Source organism: Metschnikowia bicuspidata (assembly GCF_001664035.1).
Source record: "Metschnikowia bicuspidata var. bicuspidata NRRL YB-4993 chromosome Unknown METBIscaffold_1, whole genome shotgun sequence".
Taxonomy (NCBI): Eukaryota; Fungi; Ascomycota; class Pichiomycetes; order Serinales; family Metschnikowiaceae; genus Metschnikowia; species Metschnikowia bicuspidata.
Window position 1 is genome coordinate 2,495,105 of NW_017387731.1, and position 21,519 is coordinate 2,516,623.

The 21,519-nt window shown below is 49.8% G+C and overlaps 7 protein-coding genes across 7 annotated transcripts; 4 read left to right on the top strand and 3 right to left on the bottom strand.

Annotated features, from left to right (window-relative positions):
• Positions 1-3,464: 3,464 nt before the first annotated feature.
• On the bottom strand, positions 3,465-4,264 carry PAM17 (Pam17p). The gene has a single exon (XM_018855522.1). It carries the CDS (start codon positions 4,253-4,255, stop codon positions 3,806-3,808), a length of 450 nt encoding a protein of 149 aa, XP_018713991.1. The 5' UTR covers positions 4,256-4,264; the 3' UTR covers positions 3,465-3,805.
• A 2,726-nt stretch (positions 4,265-6,990) lies between these two features.
• Positions 6,991-11,731, top strand: METBIDRAFT_29959 (RSC chromatin remodeling complex ATPase subunit). Its single transcript, XM_018855523.1, has one exon. The coding sequence runs from the start codon at positions 7,449-7,451 to the stop codon at positions 11,286-11,288; it is 3,840 nt and encodes a 1,279-aa protein (XP_018713992.1). The 5' UTR covers positions 6,991-7,448; the 3' UTR covers positions 11,289-11,731.
• A 512-nt stretch (positions 11,732-12,243) lies between these two features.
• RPL9B (60S ribosomal protein uL6) lies at positions 12,244-13,208 on the top strand (the record flags this gene model as incomplete). The annotated part of the gene is made up of 1 exon (XM_018858342.1): positions 12,244-13,208. The coding sequence occupies one exon, from the start codon at positions 12,244-12,246 to the stop codon at positions 12,817-12,819; it is 576 nt and encodes a 191-aa protein (XP_018713993.1). The 3' UTR covers positions 12,820-13,208.
• Positions 13,209-13,403: 195 nt separating this feature from the next.
• Positions 13,404-14,795, top strand: PHA2 (prephenate dehydratase). The gene is made up of 2 exons (XM_018855524.1): positions 13,404-13,528; positions 13,603-14,795. Exons 1-2 carry the CDS (start codon positions 13,472-13,474, stop codon positions 14,506-14,508), a joined length of 963 nt encoding a protein of 320 aa, XP_018713994.1. The 5' UTR covers positions 13,404-13,471; the 3' UTR covers positions 14,509-14,795.
• An 851-nt stretch (positions 14,796-15,646) lies between these two features.
• On the bottom strand, positions 15,647-16,666 carry HRT1 (SCF ubiquitin ligase complex subunit). The gene has a single exon (XM_018855525.1). The coding sequence runs from the start codon at positions 16,463-16,465 to the stop codon at positions 16,058-16,060; it is 408 nt and encodes a 135-aa protein (XP_018713995.1). The 5' UTR covers positions 16,466-16,666; the 3' UTR covers positions 15,647-16,057.
• Positions 16,667-17,989: 1,323 nt separating this feature from the next.
• On the top strand, positions 17,990-18,819 carry MED7 (mediator complex subunit). The gene has a single exon (XM_018855526.1). It carries the CDS (start codon positions 18,066-18,068, stop codon positions 18,762-18,764), a length of 699 nt encoding a protein of 232 aa, XP_018713996.1. The 5' UTR covers positions 17,990-18,065; the 3' UTR covers positions 18,765-18,819.
• Positions 18,820-19,026: 207 nt separating this feature from the next.
• On the bottom strand, positions 19,027-21,392 carry APL2 (Apl2p; the record flags this gene model as incomplete). The annotated part of the gene is made up of 1 exon (XM_018858343.1): positions 19,027-21,392. Exon 1 carries the CDS (start codon positions 21,232-21,234, stop codon positions 19,027-19,029), a length of 2,208 nt encoding a protein of 735 aa, XP_018713997.1. The 5' UTR covers positions 21,235-21,392.
• Positions 21,393-21,519: the final 127 nt, after the last annotated feature.

Consider the following 21,519-nt stretch of genomic DNA (forward strand, 5'->3'; position numbering starts at 1 on the left):
TTTTTTCTGAAAGAATGCTTTTTTCCTGCCCCGGGATTGGCGAGACCCGCGGCAATTTCACTGGCCGCGACATTTCCGGCACTCCCGGCGAGTCCCGGGTCTGGTGCCGAGGGCCCGGGTGCTAGCTCTTCACGCAGTCTTGAGAAAAAGTTCCGAAAACGACACGCTTCGGGTTTCAGGATAAATGCGTGTTTTGCCATTGAAAACATTCTTGCAGCCATGGCACTGCCGGCGGTTGGGGTCACTGCTCTCAAGTCGTAATTGCTGTATTATGGTGCACGGGTGCACAGGTGCGTCGCGGGCTCCGGCTCCGAGATTTCTTCAACATGCTTTTTGCCCCATCGCTCTCATGTCGCGGGCGGCTATTGAAGGGGCTATTGGGAGCGGCTAGAATGCCCCCTAGATCTTGTCCAATTTTTTGTCCACACCGTAATTTATCTTTCCACCTCCTCCCGGCAGATCTGCATATCGGAAGACTTCTGAATGTATTGTCAAAAAGAAGGTTCTTGCGTAGAGACTGGAGTGTATTCACAACTCCGGGGATTCGCGTGGATGGTCGTTAACGTGTATGCCTGATTCATTCGATCTATAAGGTTTGATTATAAGGAATTTGAATGCTGGTTTACGATGTGGACCTATGATTTCCTGACTCGTGCTATAAGTGGGGCCTTGTGGTTGGAGGGTCCTAGGACACATTTGCTATTTTTATTGTCCGTTGGCCCCTTCTTCTCCTGGAATGACAGATTTCGATCCATGCATGTCGCGCTTCAATGCACTCTTCCGCGAGCCTGTTCACGTGACGCCTTCCCCACAAGTCATTTTCCTGGGGCAATCATCCACCGGTCGTGCACATGATGTGTCGACGTGGATCCAAACTAGTTGCGAAAGACGGTGAAGTGGTTAAAATAACACTTTGGTTATTCTTTAAACAAATTCTGTTTTTAGATCTCTAGAAAGACTAATGGCTGTGATACACCGCCAATCAGATGCATACTTTTACTTGCACTTAACACGGTCGTAATGATTCTCTCTTGCTTGGATTACACTAGATACTAAATCGGATTTGATTTTTTTTTCAAAAGGGTATACCTATGAAGTTCGGATTAGTCATGGAAGAAGATTTCAATAATTCCAAAATCAAGGAAAAGCCTGAAAGTGGCTACTGGAATGTGCGTGACATAGGTTTCCAAGACTTCATACGGCTGTAATTGAATAGGAAGCCTTATATCACAAGTGTTTTATCATGAGTAAAGACAATCTTTGGAAGTTAAGCTATATTTCTACCCCAGTCACAATTTTGAATAATAAACAGAGTAATGAAAGACCCATACTCGATAAACCGTTTGTTTGAGTTCTTAGTCGAAACATTGATGGTGTCCTTTTATCGACTTGTATGGCTTTTTGAGTGCTCAAAATACTCTTTTGAGCAAACTAAAAGAAACTTATATCTGCACCTGCACGGCTCGATTATCGTCAATATATATGACTTTACATAGGATGTCTCTGGCTTTCATTTTGAATTCAGAAAATATATTGCCTGTATTGAATTAGATCAACATGCCTGATTTGTGCTATCTATGGATGTTATCACCGTGCTTACTAGCACCACAATTGATTGTGAATGATGACAGGTCTGCTTTGAGGAAAAAGACACTTCCGCTGACCGATACCAGCATCGGAAAGCGCGATGCATCGGGTTAGGTCCCATATTGTATTTCGAATTGTTGTAGATTAGTCTATCAACTTTGTTTGCACAACCCGAGCTCGGAAAACTGCTCAATTGATGTCCAATAATCTCATGATTCAAGCTGGATTCATACCTTACTAAGCTTTAAAGTTAGTTTTAAGTTAAAAACATCTCATTAATCATTCAGTAAGAAGCCTTCGCCATAAAAACCCTTGCCTTTTCTTTACGATCCTCTATGGCCCAGAATAAAGCATAACTCGTAGTTGCTCCACAGTATCTTACGAACAAGGTCTGGTTATACATACTACTTGAAAGATCTGGATCTGGGCGTAATAGCACTGTTATCTCATGAATCTCCAGATCATTAAAACAGAAGCTAATAAACTCTTTATGGATAGTATATTTGAGAATACAAGCATATTGAGATCCCTTTTCGTTTCAAGCCTTTATGAATGACATGTGGCTAGGTGACCCTTTCAAAGTTTATGACCATCTATCAATAGTATAAAACAGTCCATGACTCACATTTTCAGCTTATTTCTAAAACACATTCTCGGTGTATGTGACCATAGGATTCCAAGAACTTGGAAACTACGCGCAAAACTCCATTTTGTCATCTGATTCAGCACCTCAATCATCATCAATACATACAATCAACACAATTCAAGAACAACAAAAACTTCGAACCTCCAGACTTCGAAGATAAACCCAAACTAACGAGGTTTACAGTATATTCAACCTGACTTTACAAGTCGTAGCACAGAATAAAAATCCATTTACACATCTACGAGGATTGGGAACATATCTAGTCCTCACATACTGAGAGATGCCACCAAAGCTAAAAATTCCCTTGCACCGTTAAATCATAACCCAACATTGCCGAACCCATGCATATTCATGAAATACTGGCCCCAGTCATGAATATGACTTGGTTCATGACGACCATTGTCATGGTGTACACTCAATAGCTGAAGAGTCTCAGAAAGAGAGCTTCTTAGTTCCCCTCTGACAACCTGACTTGAAGCAGCTTTTCCTACACATTGATGGCTCCTTAAGTCCGCTACAACCATTTGAGTTGAAGCTACTACTACAGGAGACCTACTTAGGAGCCGATGACGTAATATCCAATACGTAAACAGATACGGGCCATGATGACCGTCCAGGCCGTGACTAACGGAAGAGGACGGGCCGAGCTAAGACACTCGGTACGTAGCTGGGAGCTGTTTAAAGGTTTTTATATATATATTATTTATGTAGTTTTGCCCTTTAAACAAATGAATCTTTTAAAAAAATCAGGATAAAATATCCATTCCAGAAACGGATGATTTAAAGGTTTCTAGATATATCATTCATATAATTTTGCTTTTTCAATCAGATGAATGTACCAAAAAAAGAAAACCAAAAAGACCGTCCAGGTCGTGACTAACGGAAGGCCGCTTCCTGAGTTTCGACACTGGGTACGTATCGGGAGCTCTTTTAAGCATTTTTATAAATTGTTGTATAGTTTTGTTCCTCAAATCAGATGATTATAGCAAAAAATACAATTAAGAATCAAATAAGACATTTAAAGTATCTCTAAAATGTCTAAAAGCACTTGTACATCTTTTTATTTCTTGAGCTAATGACCGCAGATTACCTAAATGAGCAGTTGATTTAAATTTTCCAAGATCATTTGGGAGAGAGATGGAGTTTTTATAAGGATCTTGAGGACACATGCTGATACCACGGCAATCATACTTGTTTTATGCAAAATTCTAGATATTATTCGATTTTTTTGTTCAGATCATGGCGGTGTGTACCAAATTATTTTTGTCAGATCTTTCGAAAATGATTTTGCCTCCTTTTGTTTGTATCCTCCGATTCAGCTAGTATGAGTATTGGAATTCATTCCTTTTAAACTTATGATCACAAGCCCTGGGAGGCCGAAATACACACATTAGATCCAGCTGCACGTCCAACGGTAAAATTCAAAGCAGCGTCAATCATAACAGTGTTTTAGCATGCAAACATAAGTGGAACATATATTCCTTACATAAAAATCGGCCCACAAATGAAGATTGTTTTGCGATCATTGGACTCTAAACTTTTCATCAGTCACTATGCTCTATGTACATGGAATCAAAGGAATTCCTGGGTCTTTCTTCTGAACGCGTTGCAGTCTCTCAACCACTGCTTGTAGTTATCCAAGGAGTAGATTCTCTCTCCATAATAATCGGGCACTGGGTTGGAAAACGACTGCGACGATGGGTCCACTCTGTTTCTTTGCACTCTTTGCAAAAAGTTTTGTTCCTTGACCATGAACTCAGGCAATTTTTTACTGTTTTTCATGTTGAACACACGCACACCAATAGATGGGCCTGCAAGATATCCGGCCACACCACCAATGATAACCACTCCGCCCATCACCATAAATGGGTCGATTCCCATTATTGGCTTCTCCACGTCAATTTCCACATTTCCCAAATACGTCAACGTGGCAAAAGCACCCGCCACACTTGTCAAAGAGGACGCCACAATACTAATTCTTTTGCTCTCTTTGCGCAACTTGAAAAAGTCTACCCAGTTCATGTGGTGGGCGTGGCCCGTCGAATTCAAGCGCACCGAACTTTTGAGAGGGCTCCTCAGTGCAAGCCTTCCATAAATTCCTAGAGTTCTGAACATTGTTATGTGAATATATGAGTAGATGGTATGCTGAAGAGCCTGGGTGGTGTGAGATTTGGCACTGAAAAAGACTCGCTCTTTGTTCGCGATCACGTGATGCGCCCAGATGGAGCTGGCTTTGTTTGCTGTGTTGCATCCATAGACTGTGAAGGGCCTCTCCAAATTGAGTTCACGTTATACTAGGGTAAGCTTAGAATTAAGGCTTTGCTGTTGATGATTTTTTGTTGGCTGCTGAAAACGTTTGGTGTCATGGGTTTTCGTTCTATCAAAATTAAATGCTGGTCTAGGCGAAATAAACGAGATCTAAGAATCTGCCCGGTCTGTTGAGCCTTTTTTCAGATTCTTGTATCAGTGTGTCACAAAAAAAGTTCTCCCATTTCTGGACTCTCATGCTATCACAATTTAAATATCATGTCTTTGTTCAGATACATACGTTTTTAGTGGTCTCATACTGGGGTTGCGACCAAATGTGCAATGGATTTTTCATTCAATAAAATAATTCGCGCTTTTATTCAATGACTTATTACAAAGCCTTGAAAAACAGCCGATATAAAGTCATGCAGATGTAGATTTGTCCTTTGAAAGTAAGCACACAGCTCCCAAAAGTCAACAGTTTAATGCTGTAAATACTTTTTGAGAGCTCACGTTGCGATCATTAAACTTGGAGGCGAAATCTAGAAAAAGCAAAGAGAAACCACTCAAATGCACAACCTTGAATTAATGCATAGTATCACATGAACACCGACAAGAATAAACGGGTGGTATTTTGCTCGGGATTCGATCTGCTTGACATCCAAGGGCACATGCTTTTAAAGACCCAGTCTCAGAATGCAATGTTAGTGATATATGTCTTTCCTCCTCAATGTACTCAGGCTCCAGAGTCATTTGGCTGGCTGTGTATCAGTTTGGTCGCGGGTCTCTCGGTTTTTGCTTCAATTAGAAGCTTCCACTTATTTATTGGTACGAGACAAGAAGTACAATCTAGCCCACGAATTGGGTGAGAAATGTTCTCGTACACATTCCATTACCATATGCTACCTTGCGGTGGGGACACCAGTCTCAAACATGTCGTTGAGCATTTGTTTGATATGTCATAGTACGGAATTTACTCTACGGTTCGCATCCAAAAGTACGAAGGAAGAGGTTTACCAGGAAGAGTTTGCTCTTCATCATGGCACATAGATTGCTGTGGGAGCACCTCTATCAGTCTCTTATCAAAGAATATCAGGATCTGCGGTCAACGTGGGATGTAGGCTCTGGGTTGCACTCACAATTTTTTCCTGAAGACAATCATCATAGACTAAATCGAATATTTACAGGTTGTACAGGACCTGGGACCTGTGTATCTGTTTTTCGCTCGTAGTTTGGACAGCATACTTCGCAACCGCGAGATACCTCTATCTAGTTCTCTTGAAACGACAGACACCATAGTACCCAAATCCCCATCAGCCTGCAAAAATTTCAACGGCCAAATACGTTAGATGAAGGCCCCTGGGTAGACTGAAACTCGTTGATATTATACTTGGGTCGCATTGTAGAGACAACGTGTAGATTTGTTCGCCCGGGCAGGATTCAAGTATCTCTTTGAATTCCATGCTTGTTTAGATCAAGTGCCAGAAACGCACAAAGGACATGTGTATTTCGCTCCATCCCTATGACCCTGACGCGGTGCCAAAGCAGTATTTATTTTGTAGCTCGTATACTTTTTAAGCCAAGAATTTGGCCAATATACAGATGTTGAAGGTCCTATTTTTGCGGCACATACAAGGATTGCACTCTTGTCAATCAAGACCTCAATCTGCACTTGGTTTGGAGTATCTATTTAATGCGACCCTTGTTTAAATGGAGCTGACAAGGAAGTATCCATTCAGACTGTCCCTTGTTTAACTGGATCTGCTGGGCTTGGAGTATCTATTCAAAACGACCCTTGTTTAAATGAAGCTGACGAGTTAGTATCCATTCAGACTGACCCTTGTTTAATGAATTTGCTGAGCTTGGAGTATCTATGTAAGCTGTCCCTTATTTAACTGAACCTCCCGAGCTAGTGTCCACATACAAGCATCATCTAAAGCTCCTTTCCGGTGCTCCACTCTCTGCATGTCCGGCCGCCCCAAAGAAATCCTCTCGGGCCACGCGAATTAATTACCCATGAACAATTCAGCTGCGGCCCTGTGCAATCATGCCGCAGCAGGCCAGTCGAACATAAACAAAAGCATGCAAATACCTTCAAGGCGCACGCATAGCCATGGCTCCTTTTCTCTTTTTCTGCAATAAAAAAATCATGCTTTTCTGATAACCGCCCCGTATCCATGGTCTTCTTGCCAAGAGACTTGAGTCAGGTGAAGCGCGCGTGTTCCAGGGAAACGAGGTGCCACCACAACACGAAACGACAAAAAAAAGTACCATCAATTTCTGGCCAAACCCACTTATCAAAAAAAAAAAAGGTCTCTTCATCCAGCTATGTAGTCAGCCACCGGCAGCCGGAGAGATTGGGGCCGGCCCTTTGCAGCCGCATTGGGCCAAACAGAGGTCGCGTTGGCGCGCGGACTCAAGCGGCGCGAGAAAGGTCGTGCCTCGCCCAGAACGCGGCCGCTCGCCTCGAAAACAAGACCCACAAAATTTCGTCCGTACCGTCGATAAGCAAACCAGCAAGAAAAAAAGACGCTGCTAAAACACCAGGCGAGCTCCGGAAAAAATACCTCTAGGCAGGCCGAAAAAAATACCACCAACACGTTCACTTTTGCTGGATCCCGCGCGTCGACCCGCAAAAAAAAATAAACACCCAGACCGCCCCACTCGGCTGACCCAGGCATCTTTTTGGTTCACCGTGCCGCCTATTTTTCTTTTTGCTTGGACCCGCCTTACTCGCCTCTCATCCCAGGGCAGAATAGCTGCAGGCGAATTTGCTCTTTTCCCCTCGAAAACGGCCCAAACAGCAGCCGATTCGGGATATCCGTGGCTTACCCGCCGAGCCCTTAGCGAACCTCCCGAGTAAACGGCCTCGCCCACCCCGAGCAGACCGCCCGGAAATTCCACCCGAGAAATCCCGGCACACCTACCCGCCAGTCTTTGTGCACAAAAACAGCCCGGCCATCTCCCCATGAACGGCGTGGCCCCGTACCCCGAGCCCGCCGCGTTTGGCGGCGCTGCCGCCACAAATGGCCCCGACAACAACGGCTCGGCCGCCGACACGCGCCGATCGGGCGCGGCCCCGCCGCCGGCGTTCCCCGGAATCCCCGACCCCAGCACAAAGCGCGAGCTTGACGAGCTCGTGTTGCGCTACCAGCACTTGCTCCGCGCCACCAAGGACGCCAGGGACAGCCACGACGCGTACGCGCGGCTCGCGGGCTCTGCGCCCGCGTTCGACGCGCCCGTCGCCGCTCCCGCGGACTTCGTGGACACGTATTTGCCCGAGAAAGAGGCGTTGGAGAAGGTGTTGGCGCGCGCCAGCGCCAAGTACGAGGAGTACATCGCCGAGGAGGACGCGTTGTACGCGGACATCCTCGGCGCGTTGGACGCCAGCGGCCCCGGCGCCGTCGACGTGGCGCTCTTCGAAAAGCACATGGCGGGCTTGCAGTTGTTGTCGCGAGACATCGACTTGCCCGAGTCCTTGCAAGTGGACTACGGCCTGGTCTACCACAAGGCGCACGGCACGGGCGCGTCTGCGCACGCCGCGGTGGTGGAGCACATCATCGCCGAGTACTTCCCGGAGAAAACGCCCGCGGCCTTCCTAGCACGGGCCAAGTCCGTGGGCGTCGGCTCGTCCAAAGCCGCGCTGGCCACCGGGCCGCTCTCCGCGTCGTTGGGCAACTACTACACTGAGCAGATCATCGCGGGCAAAATCGCCGCGCGGATCCAGGAGTTGGAGAACGTGCCCGCCAACCAAGGAACATTCGATGCCAGCGCCGCCGGCCCGCAGGCCTCCTTTGCCAGTGACCACAAGATCAACGCGCTAATAGAATTGAAGTCGCTCCAGGTGCTTGCCTTCCAGAAACACTTGAAGAACAACTTCATCCGCAAGGTCGCTCTCTCGGCGCAGTACGAGCTGAGCGAGTTGAGCTCCAACGCGTTGTCCTTGCAAGGCAGGCGCGGCCTCTACATCAGAGACAAGATCGACCAGCCCAACCCCCATCTTCTAGCACAGCAGTTGGAGGACAAGTTCAAGTTGGAGGCAGAGGCCCGCAAGCACAGATTGCACGTCAAGAAAATCGAGCACATCCTAGACAACTCCCGGCAGATCCTGGAGGCTCGGCTGGGCCGCTTCAACAAGCGGATTGCCTTGTCCAAGTTCGTTGCCAACTTCCACGTGACCACCGAGAAGGATGAGTCGAAGAAGTTGGAAAAAACGGCCAAGCAGCGTTTGCAGGCCTTGAAGGCCAACGACGAAGAGGCCTACATCAAGTTGTTGGACCAGACGAAGGACCACAGAATCACGCACTTGTTGAAGCAAACCAACACCTACCTTGACTCGTTGTCGAAAGCAATGAGAGTGCAACAAGCCGAGCATGACGAATTGCCGGCCCAGGAGCCAGAGGACACCCCTGAGGAACTCAGGGAAAAAATCGATTACTACCAGGTTGCGCACAGGGTCAAGGAGGAGATTACCGAGCAGCCTTCCATTTTGGTTGGTGGCAAATTGAAAGAGTACCAAATCAAGGGTTTGCAATGGATGGTGTCATTGTACAACAACAAGTTGAATGGTATCTTGGCAGATGAGATGGGATTAGGTAAAACCATCCAATCCATTTCCTTGGTGACTCACTTGATCGAGAAGAAAGGTGAGGATAAGTTCTTGGTCATTGTGCCTTTGTCCACCATCACCAACTGGACAATCGAGTTTGAAAAGTGGGCTCCTTCAGTCAGAATAATTGTCTATAAAGGCTCGCCTCAGCAGCGTAAAGACTTGCAGTACGAGGTCAGAACAGGTAACTTCCAGGTTCTTTTGACCACATACGAATATGTGATCAGAGAGAGACCTTTGCTCGCAAGGTTCAATTGGTCCCATATGATCATTGATGAAGGTCACAGAATGAAGAATGCGAACTCCAAGTTGTCCATCACCTTAAAACAATACTACAGGACCAAAAATAGATTGATTTTGACGGGTACGCCATTGCAAAACAACTTACCAGAGTTGTGGGCTTTGTTGAATTTCGTTCTCCCAAAAATTTTCAACTCGGTGAAGTCTTTCGACGAATGGTTCAACACGCCGTTTGCCAACACAGGTTCTCAAGAAAAGATCGAGTTGACGGAAGAAGAAAGTTTGTTGGTCATCAGAAGATTGCATAAGGTCCTCAGACCTTTCTTATTGAGAAGATTGAAGAAGGACGTCGAGAAAGATTTACCGGACAAGGTTGAGAAAGTGTTGAAATGTAACTTGTCTGGTTTGCAGCATGTCATGTATCAACAAATGATCAAACATAACGCATTGTTCCTTGGCTCTCAAACCACAGGTACCAACCAGAAGTCAGGAATCAGAGGCTTGAACAACAAAATCATGCAGTTGAGAAAAATCTGTAATCATCCGTTTGTTTTTGATGAAGTGGAGGATGTTATGAATGAGTCGCGCATGTCAAACGAGTTTCTTTGGAGAACTTCTGGTAAATTCGAGTTGTTGGACCGAATCTTGCCCAAGTTCAAAGCTACTGGACATAGAGTGTTGATCTTTTTTCAAATGACCTCGGTGATGAATATCTTTGAGGACTTTTTGAGACTTAGAGATATGAAGTACATGAGGTTGGATGGTCTGACGAAAGCTGAGGACAGACAAGACATGTTGAAGAGTTTCAATCACCCAGAGTCTGAGTTTTTCTGTTTCTTGTTGTCGACAAGAGCTGGTGGTTTGGGATTAAACTTGCAAAGCGCTGATACAGTCATCATCTTCGACACCGATTGGAACCCTCACCAAGATTTGCAGGCTCAAGACAGAGCGCACAGAATTGGCCAGAAGAATGAAGTCAGAATCTTACGGTTGATTACAAATGACTCTGTGGAAGAAGTCATTTTGGAGAGAGCGCACCAAAAGTTGGATATCGATGGAAAAGTCATCCAAGCTGGTAAATTTGATAACAAATCCACCGCCGAGGAACAAGAGGAGTTTTTGAAGAGGTTGCTTGATGCTGAACAAGGTGACAGAGAAAATGAGGAAAACCAGGCATTGGACGACGATGAGCTTAATGATATATTGGCTCGTTCCGAAGAAGAGAAGATTTTCTTCACCGAAATGGACACCAAGAGAATTATAGAAGAGAAAGTGCAAGCAAGACAGGGTGGATACGTGAACAGATTGATCACGAAGGACGAATTGCCTGCGGTCTTCACTGAGGATATCTCTCACCACTTCATAAAAGACACGAAAGAGTTGGCAAGAATGAGAGACAAGAAGTCGGTAAAATATGATGATGGCTTGACCGAGGAACAGTGGCTCATGGCGATGGATGATGATAATGACACCGTTGAGGATGCTATCCGTCGCAAAGAAGAAAAGAGAGCCAGGAGGAAAAGGGCAGGGGAGCCGGACAGTGAGTCAGAAGACGAGCAACCAAAAAAACGCGGAAGACCTCCCAAAAAGCGGGAAGAGGACGATGACGGTGACCTCAATGGTGATTCAGTACCAAGTGACCCCATGATTGAGAAAGGAATGGAAGTCTTAGATGGTATCTTGGAACTTCGGGCTGAAAGCGACGGACACAACATTTCGGATATCTTTTTGAAGTTGCCATCCAAGAAATTGTACCCGGACTACTTCCACGTGATTAAAACGCCGGTCTCTCTCAACCAGATCCGCAAGCAGCTCAAGCAAGAAAAGTTCGAGACGTTTGATGACTTTTTAAATCAGATCCGATTGATGTGCTTGAATGCGAAGACATACAATGAAGAAGGCTCTTGGGTTTACGAGGACGCTACAACCATTGAGAACTTCGTGGACGCGTACACTTGAGGCAATATCGATGTATAACGAGGCGTCAGCGAGGTCTTTGACTACCATGGCGGGTTTCGATATAGACTGGGCACTCATCTTGGCCAGGAAGCCTCGATCTTGACGCGTTCCCATACAAAACTCCCGGGACATGGGGAACCGTTGATGTAAAGTATAAATTAGCGAGTGTATTATATAGATCAAACAGAGCAATTTGATGAGCGAACCCCACCCAGGGCGCCCTGTACAGTTCGGACCTCCATGGACCAGTGAAGCCGCACACAATATGGAGACAAGCAGTCAGAGAAACTACAAGGTAAATATGGAAGGCGCAATGGACCTTTGAACAGCTAAATCTTGTGTTCGCCTTTAGTCTGAAAATGAATCAAATAGTTTGGAGATCAGCATGTACGCCGTCAGGACATGGGGTACCTGGATAAAGAGTCGCGGGCCGGAGTCGCAGGATGGTGAGTGGGGAGGTGCAAACAATATAATACTATAATACTATTCTCCCAACGATGACAACAAAATATAAAACGGACTATTTGAAGAAAAAAAGAAAGACAAAATGAGAACAGAGAAGTAGCAACTCCCGGAGTGAGGCCATGAAAAAATGATCCACACCGACCTCAACGCCAAACAATCAAACACCATTGGGCCCGCCGCGCCAACCCAGAAATGGGCCGGTGCCTCCATACTTCCAGGGCCAGCGCCTATACTTTTAGGGCCACCCCTCCATACTTCCAGGCGCGGGCCCATTGCCGGGGCCGCCGGACACCGGTGTAGGGCGCCTGCATACAGCCGGGCAAAAACCAGTCACGCGCGCGCGCCGAGCGCCCGGCCATGCGCACGTGACCGGCCTTCGTGCGCGCAGTCTACTGTGTGCACGCCCCGTGAAAACTTCTCATGGGCTCGTCCATATAAAGCCTCGTCTTTCACCTCCACTCGCACCCTCTTTTTTCCCCATCAAGCAGCAATGAAGTACATCCAAACCGACCAAATCTTGGAGATCCCCGAGGGCGTTACCGTCAACATCGATGCCAGAAGCATCAAGGTCACTGGCCCAAGAGGTGTCTTGACCAAGGACTTGAAGCACATCGACGTCACTTTCGCCAAGGTTTCTGACAAGGCCATCAAGATCACTGTCCACAACGGTGACAGAAAGCACGTTGCCGCCTTGAGAACCGTCAAGTCTTTGATTGCTAACTTGATCACCGGTGTCACCAAGGGCTACAAGTACAAGATGAGATACGTCTACGCCCATTTCCCAATCAACGTCAACGTTGTTGATGTTGACGGTGAGGCTTTTGTCGAGATCAGAAACTTCTTGGGAGAGAAGCGCGTCAGACAGGTGAAGATCTTCGAGGGTGTCACCGTCGAGCAATCCGCCAACCAAAAGGATGAGTTGGTGTTGTCCGGTAACTCCTTGGAGGCCGTTTCCCAGAACGCCGCTGACATCCAGCAAATCTGCAGAGTCAGAAACAAGGATATCCGTAAGTTCTTGGATGGTATCTACGTGTCCGAGCGCGGTTTGATTGACGCTGAGGCTTAAGGGAGCGGAGGGCTGGACGAGCGCCGCATTCCTCGGGAACGCGGCTTCTTAATACATTTTCTTCACTTTACTTTTTTCGGGGTTCCTTGCTGGTATATACGAATACGGCTTTTTACGGTTTTACCCTGGTCTCCGTGGATGCGTTATAGTGCTCAGTACAATAAAAGAGCCACCGACGATCTGCTGTAGGAACGAGACTTGAGGCTTGTTGCTAGCACTGGCTTTCACCAGGAGTGCGTAAATGTCCGTGTCCATCGTATCCTATGATGCAGGTGGCGCGGTGTTTGGTGACGATCTCAAGCTCCCAAGTAGGCTGGTTTTTAGCATCACTCCCAGCATTAATGCCAGTGGGCATGAGTTGATCCGTGGTCGGTCAAGTTTGGTGTGTGGAGGCCGGCGCTTCCCCACATGAAACGAGACTCCTTGGAACTGTTTTCTGGCCTGGCTGGGACATGGGGCTTTTTTATTGCATCACTCTGACATTGGGCCACGGCATGCGTGCGCACTTTCTGAAGCTCCGTGCACTATCTGAAGCTGCGCGCACTTTATCAAGGTGAACCAACCACCGCCTCTGGCCGCGGCCCGGTCACGTGACCCCGGGCATGTTTCTTTCCCTCCAGAAACCTCCCCGGCCACCAGTCCCGCCCCCAAAATGAGCCTGCCCGTCAAAGTGGCGTTTCTAGGCCCCGAGGGGACGTATACGCACCAGGTATGTGACTTCTTTTCAGCGCCCGGCGGCCCTGCTGCAGGAAGGCCCCCCACCATCAGCGCACTAACATCCAGGCCCTTCTCCAACAGTTCGGCAGCGACGCCAAACAGGTCCAGATTTTCCCGCAGGGGTCCATCAACGCGTGTTTCGACCAGATAAATGCCCGGCAGGTGGACTACGCGGTGGTGCCGCTCGAAAACTCGACGAACGGCCAGGTGGTGTTCACCTACGACTTGCTCAGAGACTGGTTCATCTCCTGTGGCAGCCGAAAAGCCCCTGGGTTTTCCGTGGTGGCCGAGCAGTTTGTGGCGATCCACCACTACCTATTCTCCAACGCGGAGGACTTGTCCCGGGTCGACAAACTATATTCCCACCCGCAAGTGTGGGGCCAGGTCAGCGAGTTTCTTCGGACCGAGAAGTTCAACGGCCAGTGCAGTCGGATCGACACCGGCTCCACGGCACAGGCGGCCGAGAAGGTGTTTGAGGACGCCACGCACACGTCTGCGTGCATCAGCTCGGAAATGAGCGGCCGGTTGTATGGCTTGCCCACGAAACGAGCCGAGATCGAAGACATGAAGGGCAACACCACCCGGTTTTTGGTGCTCGGCTATGGCCAGATGCTTCATGGAGAAGCGCGCGAGGGCACGCGTGGAGAAACAGAAAAGGCTGTGGGCCCAGAGGACTCTGCCGGGGGTGCGGACCATTGCATCACCTCGCTCATGTTTGTTTTGAACGACAACGACCCCGGGGCACTTTGCGAGGCGTTGGATGCGTTCAAGATCCACCGCGTGAACCTCACATCCATCGCGTCGCGGCCCTCCAAGGTGACGCCATGGGAATACGTGTTTTTCGTCGATGCCGAGGGCCACGAGAACACGCCCGAAATGAGGGATAGCGTGAGGCAGTTGCAGGAGCACTGCCAGCGAGTGGCGGTGTTGGGTCTGTTTGTGAGGTCCTGGAGGTACAAGAAGCACGTGTAATACGACGCAGGCCACAGATGCCTAGGCCAGGAGACACTGTGAAATGACCGCCGATGTTTGGGCCCCCTCATCTGGGCTCGTGTGGCCAAGTGCCCCCGGAGCGAGAAGTGGGACTGGACTCTTGTAGATTTTCCTAGTTCGAGCCACCTTGCCCGGCTATGGGTCCATAATCAAATCAGAAGAACAGGCCTGTATGAATGTTGGGCACCAGTCATACAGACCAGGCCCTCTCGTGGTTTTTTCTGCATTCATAATAAATCTGCATTCCTATAATATCTGTATCCATGATTATATGTGTATTCCTATTCTATTTGTACTTATGATTATATCTGTATCCATGAATGTATCTGCATCCATGGTATATCTGTTTTCATGATTATCTCTGTATTCATGATATCTGTATTCATGTTATATCTGTGTTCATGGTTATTTCGGTATATATGACATCTGTATCCATATTATATCTGTATTAATATTTTTGCATTCATATTTTATCTGTACTCATGATTTTTCTGTATTCATGATATCTGTCATATTATATCTGCATTCATATTACATCTGTATCCATGACTATATTTGTATTCATATTATATCTGCATTCATATCATATCTTCATTCTTATTATATCTGTACTCATGATTTTTCCGTATTCATGATATCTGTATTCATGATATCTGTATTCATGATATCTGTATTCATGATATCTGTATTCATGACATCTGTATTCATATTATATCTGCATTCATATCATATCTGTAGCCATGATTGTATCTGCATTCATATCATGTGTGCATCCATGACTATATCTGTATTCATGATTATTTCTGCATTCATATTATAACTGTATTCATAATATATCTGCATTCATATCATATCTCCATTCATATCATATCTGTACTCATGATTTTTCCGTATTCATGATATCTGTATTCATGATATCTGTATTCATATCATATCTGTATCCGTGATTGTATCTGCATTCATGATATCTGTATTCATGAGATCTGCATTTATAATAAATCTGCATTCTTGATTATTCTGTATTCATATCATATCTGTATCCATGACTGTATCTGTATTCATCATATCTGTATTCATCATATCGGCATGCATACTATATCTGTACTCATAATTATATCTGTATTCATGATATCTGTATTCATATTATATCTGCATTCATATCATATCTGTATCCATGATTGTATCTGCATTCATATTATATCTACATTCATAATACATCTGTACTCATGATGAGGACGCAATGTAGCAACGCACCAGGCTATCGCATGTCTCGAATATAGTGGGCAGCTTGAAGCATGGATTTAGGGATGTGAGGCATCATGTTGGGGCATGCCCGGAATAGCATCCTGGCAAAACGTGCGGCGGCCACGAGTTCAAGCACACCCAGACTCGGAAACCTGGTGTCGGCACCATGGCACATATCCCACTGCCCCCGCCCAATCCCCCTCTACGCGATTGCCACAGAAGAAATATTGATTACCCATATAAAAACACCCTGCGGTCGACGCAGCAACTCCCGACAAACATTCTACGCACCGAACTTCTGGTACGTCCAGTCCTTGTTATCCAAGGGACACACCGGTCTTGATTTGAGCCATCTCTGGATGCAGTGCAGGTGGAACGCATGGTTGCACGTGCCCCACGCCGCAATGCATTGGTCCGACGAATTGTTGATGCTGTTGGGCTCACACTCGATACAAGGCTCCATCAAGTGGTTGCGGCAGATGGCGCACGTGTCGACGACAATGTCCCAGGACCAGAACGCCACGGCGGTCCATTTCTTGACCTCGAAACGCGGCTTTTTCTTGGCGGCCACGGGTGCCCCGTCGGCGCTGGGTTCTGTTTGTGTTTCCGCCGGATCCATGGGGTGGTCGTGGTCCAAAGTGTGGATCTGCTGATCGGGGCCGTCGATGTCGATGCGGTCCTCGTCGTTCATGATTAGGTGTGCAGGAAATAGGGATGGAAAGCGGACAAAAGCGCCGGGTCAAACGTGGGAGCTTTTTTCGGGTCCGTTGGGTGTTTTGTGCTGCCACGGACTATATCACCACTGGGTTCGTGGTTGTGAGGCGTACTTACAAATCATGCCTGCGCACAGGTCTGCTTATGGCGGCATGTATGCAGTGCCGCGGCAACCGCCGCAGTCATGGTGGCCCTGACTTGAAGGCAATGGAGAGAGGGAGATAGGGGGTTTTGCTGGCGGGTGTATTCGCATCTGAGGACATATCTCTTTGATGCGGTAGTCTTTTTTTGGTCGTCGTCAAGCATGCGCCCGTATTTTTTTGGTGAAGTTTGCGAAGTTGCCTGGTTTCTATGCATCACTATTGAGTTATATTACCGCGTAGATTAGCGACGCCTCGACAAAACTGGAAACCAGTCAGTGACAGTCATTGGCCGTATGTTTGTATTTGCAGATGTGGATTTTCGTGGGTGTTCGGAATCCAACTGGCCGACAAAAATACTAGAAGTACCAAAGAATTGCCCAAGCTTGTGTTTTCTTTCCTACGGCTACGAAAAGCTCCTATTCCACTTACTGCGTGGAACGCGCATCTGAGTAGCCACTCTCTAATAGACGTAAAAAAGAACGCTCAAGAAACCTAAGAAGACGGCCGAGGGGCTGCTAAGTGTGTAAATCAAGATGTAGCAGCCTAGCAAATCGTAAGAAACTTGCGTACATTGTGAGTCCCTCTGCTCGGTTCGATGGTCTACTCTAAGAGGGTGGATACGTCTCGTTTGGTTCGATGGTCCACTAAAACATCAAGACAAAATGTCATCCACAGTAATAAACAGGGGCAGCTAAGCCCCGACTACATGATGAGCCGGCAGCTAGCTTCTTGCCCCCTAGGAAGCTCCTGATGACTGTATGCGGTATTAGTAATCAGGACCTATGATGCAGGCTCCAATCTCGCTTGATGGCCTTGGCATGATTGCAAATCCGAACACGAAGCAGAAGCACGGATTTCGTATCAAATACACGACGTTTGCATGGCCTATCTTTCATGCAACATTCTGAGGCATCTTCGATGTTGTAAAACTCCAAGGGCATCTTGACCTTTTCAGTCGTTCCATACTCCAAGACAAGAAGCCATTTCAATACACAGCTTGTTTCTGGAATGTGCTCATTCCCAGACACACGCCGCAAAACGCCATGGGAAATTCCTTCTCAATTAAAAAAAAGCCCATAAGTTTGAACGGATTGGTTGGTCAGAGAGTGCGCCAGTTGTAGCCATGATTGCAACTGGTAGATTGCAGCGCCGCTCCATCGCGCCTGCACCAAGACCAGTAATAAAGCACGTATATCTACAAATCAAGGTGGCCTCACCAAATAAACCCTTAAAACCTGCTGGTGTCCGAAAGCCTATCTATTGGGCTGAATTCTGATTATAAGTATCCGAACACCCGTGTTCTTACTCAGTCTACCCATTGCCCCAAATGCTGGCTCAACCAGGCCTGAGGCACGGGTGCACCACGCTCCACTCAAAACACCTACCGAACTAGCTGGAGATCGGAAGCTAGTGCAAAACCCGTGCTTCGTCAGTATGGCCGAGGACCTCATAACATCCCTCTACCCGCCGCCGCCACCCTACTACAAATACTTCACGCCTGAAAACTTGGCTCAGTATAAGGAATGGACAAACTCAAGCCCAGATACGCCTCTACCAGGAGAACTACGGCTTCAGGTGCCCCCCGAAGTACCGTCTGCAGACCAATACCGAGGATACGGAAGCGTGTGGTCCCTAGAAAACAAACTCCCGTCCCTCAAGGACCTGGGATGGCGCCAGTTGTACCGGGACGAGGACGAGACCATCACGTCCAAGGCGAAGATCGAAGAGCTCCATAAACTCTTGGACTCGCTCTTGCTCAATTTCTTGGAGCTCGTGGCGTCCGTGTCCGTGGAGCCGGGGAAGTTCTACGTGAAAATCGAGCACCTCAAGCTCATTTTGATCAACATGAACCATCTTCTAAACACGTACAGACCGCACCAGACCCGGGAAAGCTTGATCATGCTTCTACAGAGCCAGATCGACAGCAAGAAGGCGGAGATTGCCGAGATGGATCTGGTCACGAGGGCCGTCAAGCAGGCAATCGCCGACTTGGTCCTGAGCGAACCGGCAGGCGCGGGCGGCGATGCGCCAGAGACCGAACCCCCACAGGAGACGGATTCTGTCCGGGACTCTGAGAGGAGCCGCAAGCTCGAGGTATTGCAAAAGCTCATGGCGGAGAGCCCAACCGCCTGAGGGGGTATTTTGAGGGAGTACACTGTATGTATACTTTTAATGAAAAGCCACGTTTGACTTTGAAGAATGCAAACCATGTGCTGTGCCGGCCTCCGAGCATTGCGCGACGGGCCATGCCGCCGACAAGCCGATCGTGCGAGAGGCCCAGGAGCGCGCCAGCGCATTAGGACGTCCGCCATGGACCGAGGTGTGGGCACGAAGGCGGGATCGCGGGGCGAGTTGCTTCGCGGGCCCCCCGCTCGCCCGAGTAGTTGTCGTCCTCTTATATGAGTTCCAAGAGGTTGCCGCCGGCCGAGGAAGGCCCGCTGTGCGCAGGGTTGCCCGGGCTGCTGGCAAGATCCAAGTTCGCAACCCCGCTCGTGATTTTGGTGGCGCTGGCTGGGGGCGCGAGGTCGAAGAGACCCATGATATCGTTGGCCGAGGAGCGGGCCGCGGGCCGCGGGTCACCCGGGGAGGCCGCGGGGATGGCGAACAAGTCGTTCAAGTCGGCCAAGGCCGAGGAGGGCGCGTTGGGCGCGGATTCCGGGGACTCGTCGTCGTCGAAGTCGAGCAAGTTCTCGTTTCGCGCGTTGTTGACGATTTCCAGCTTGGCCAAGGCGGCCAAGTCGTCGAGGCCCGCGGCGGCGGCCGCGGCGGGCGGCGGGCGGACGCTTGCGTAGGCGTCCGGGTCAATGAAGGTGGCCGCGGGCTTGTGGTACACGGAGGACAAGGTGGCCAACTCGTTGACGAGCGCGTCCAAGACCACGGGGTTGAAGGAGGAGATGATGGTTTTGATTGGCGGGAGGCGCGAGGCCACGACGGCCTTCTGCACGGCCGCGGGCGAGGAGGACAACAAGCGCCAGTAGATGAAGGCCTTGTCGCGCACGTCGGGCGCGGCGCAGTCGTGGGTGGCCTTGTCCAACACGGCCTGCAAGAAGGGCGCGTATGCGGGCAGGCCCGAGGCAACGGCGATCTTGACCACGGCGGTGAGCACGGCGAGCTGGAGCGCGGGGTCGTGGGCGAGGAAGCCGTCGACCAACGGCTGCAACTTGGCCGGGACCGCGGAGAAGTGGCCCGGGTACTCGCCGAGCAAGAACACGTAGGCGCAGAGCGCGGGGGTGTCGGAGAGCTGGGCGATGTGGTGGGCGACCACGGGCACGATCAAGGAGACCAAGTCGTTGCGGCGCGGGTAGCGGCGCAAGACCTGGGCCAAGCGGGCCACGGTCTCGTTGACGAGGAGCGGGCCGCCGCGCAGGTCGAGCAAGCCGATCAACGTGGAGGCCGCGGGCACCACGGCGGCCGGGAGCTGGATGGCCACGGCCGCGATGCACGCGACGGCGCGCGCCACCAAGGCCGGCTCGATCTCCATGGCGTACTCGCGCAACTCGCCCAAGAGCAACGCGCTGTTGGCGTCGCAGGCCAAGCGCACCACGACCTCCAACTTCTCGAGCTTCAAGTAGAGCGGGTCCGAGTACTTGAGGAAGAACACGCGGAGCTCCCGGGTCAACACCTGCGGGTACTTCTCCAAGAGGATGCGGATGTTCTTCAAGCCCACGTACTGGGCCTCCGGGCGCGCCTGCGACACCAAGGACACCATGGGCGCGGCGAGCTTGCGCAAGAACGCCGGGCGCTGCGCCGCGTCGAGCGCGTCGAGCTGGTGCACGATGACCTTGATGGCCGCCAACACCACGGCCGCGTTGGCGTGCTGGAGCTGCGGCACCGCGCGCTCCACGATGTGGAGCGCCTCGCCCGCGTCCTGCGCGCGGTAGTCCGCCAAGCAGCCCAAGATGGAGATGCGGCCCCACTCCGTGCACTCGTTGAGGCAGGCCACGAGCACGCGGGCCTGGGCCGCGTCCACGGCGAGCTCGGCCGGGTCCACGGCAAGCCCCCCCAGCGCCGCGCCGCGGGCCATGCCGCGGATCTCGTGCAACGCGCTGAGCGCGTTGGCCACCACCATGGGGTTGGCGTCGTGCACGAGCGCCTTCAACAGGGCCACGAACCCGTGCTCCACGCACACGGCCGCGTTCAAGTCGAACAACTTGGCCACGCACACGGCCGCGGTCTTGCGCACGTAGGGGTTGTCGTCGCGCAACGTGCGCCGGAGCGGGAGCTCCATGTAGTCCACCATGCGGTCCACGCGGATGCAGCCCATGGTGCGGATGGCAAGCGCCCGCACGAGCGGGTTGACGTCCTCGGTGTCCTGGACAAACGTGTTGACGGCCAAGATGCAGAGCTCGGGGTTGGACTTGGCGTAGTTCATCAAGTACAAGTACACCAATTTCTTCTGCTCCAAGTCGTGCGTGGCGATGTTCTTCAACACGTCGGGAAACAACGCCAGCACGTCCTTGCCGACGGTCATGGCCTGGATGGTGCGCTCGATGGCGTCCTTGCGCTCGAGCTTGTACTGCGACACGAGCCCGGCGCGCAACTCGTGCGCCTCGCCTTTCTTGGGGCCCTTGATGAAGTTGATGATTTTCTTCTCGAGGGACATGGTGGTGTTGGAGCTGACGCTGGGCGCGTGGAGAAGCGAGCTTGGGCGCCCGCGGCACGTGCGCGCGGTCACGTGGGGGGCCCGGGGCTTCTGGATCGGCTGTATTTGAATGAGTGGTTTTGGAGGGTTCTGGGATGAGAGGGTTGGGTTTTGGAATGAGTGGGTTGGGATTTTGGAATGAGTGGTTTGGAATTTTGGAATGAGTGGGTTGGGAGTATTCTGGGATGAGTGGGTTGGAATTCTGGAATGAGTGGGTTGGGATTTTGGAATGAGTGGGTTGGGATT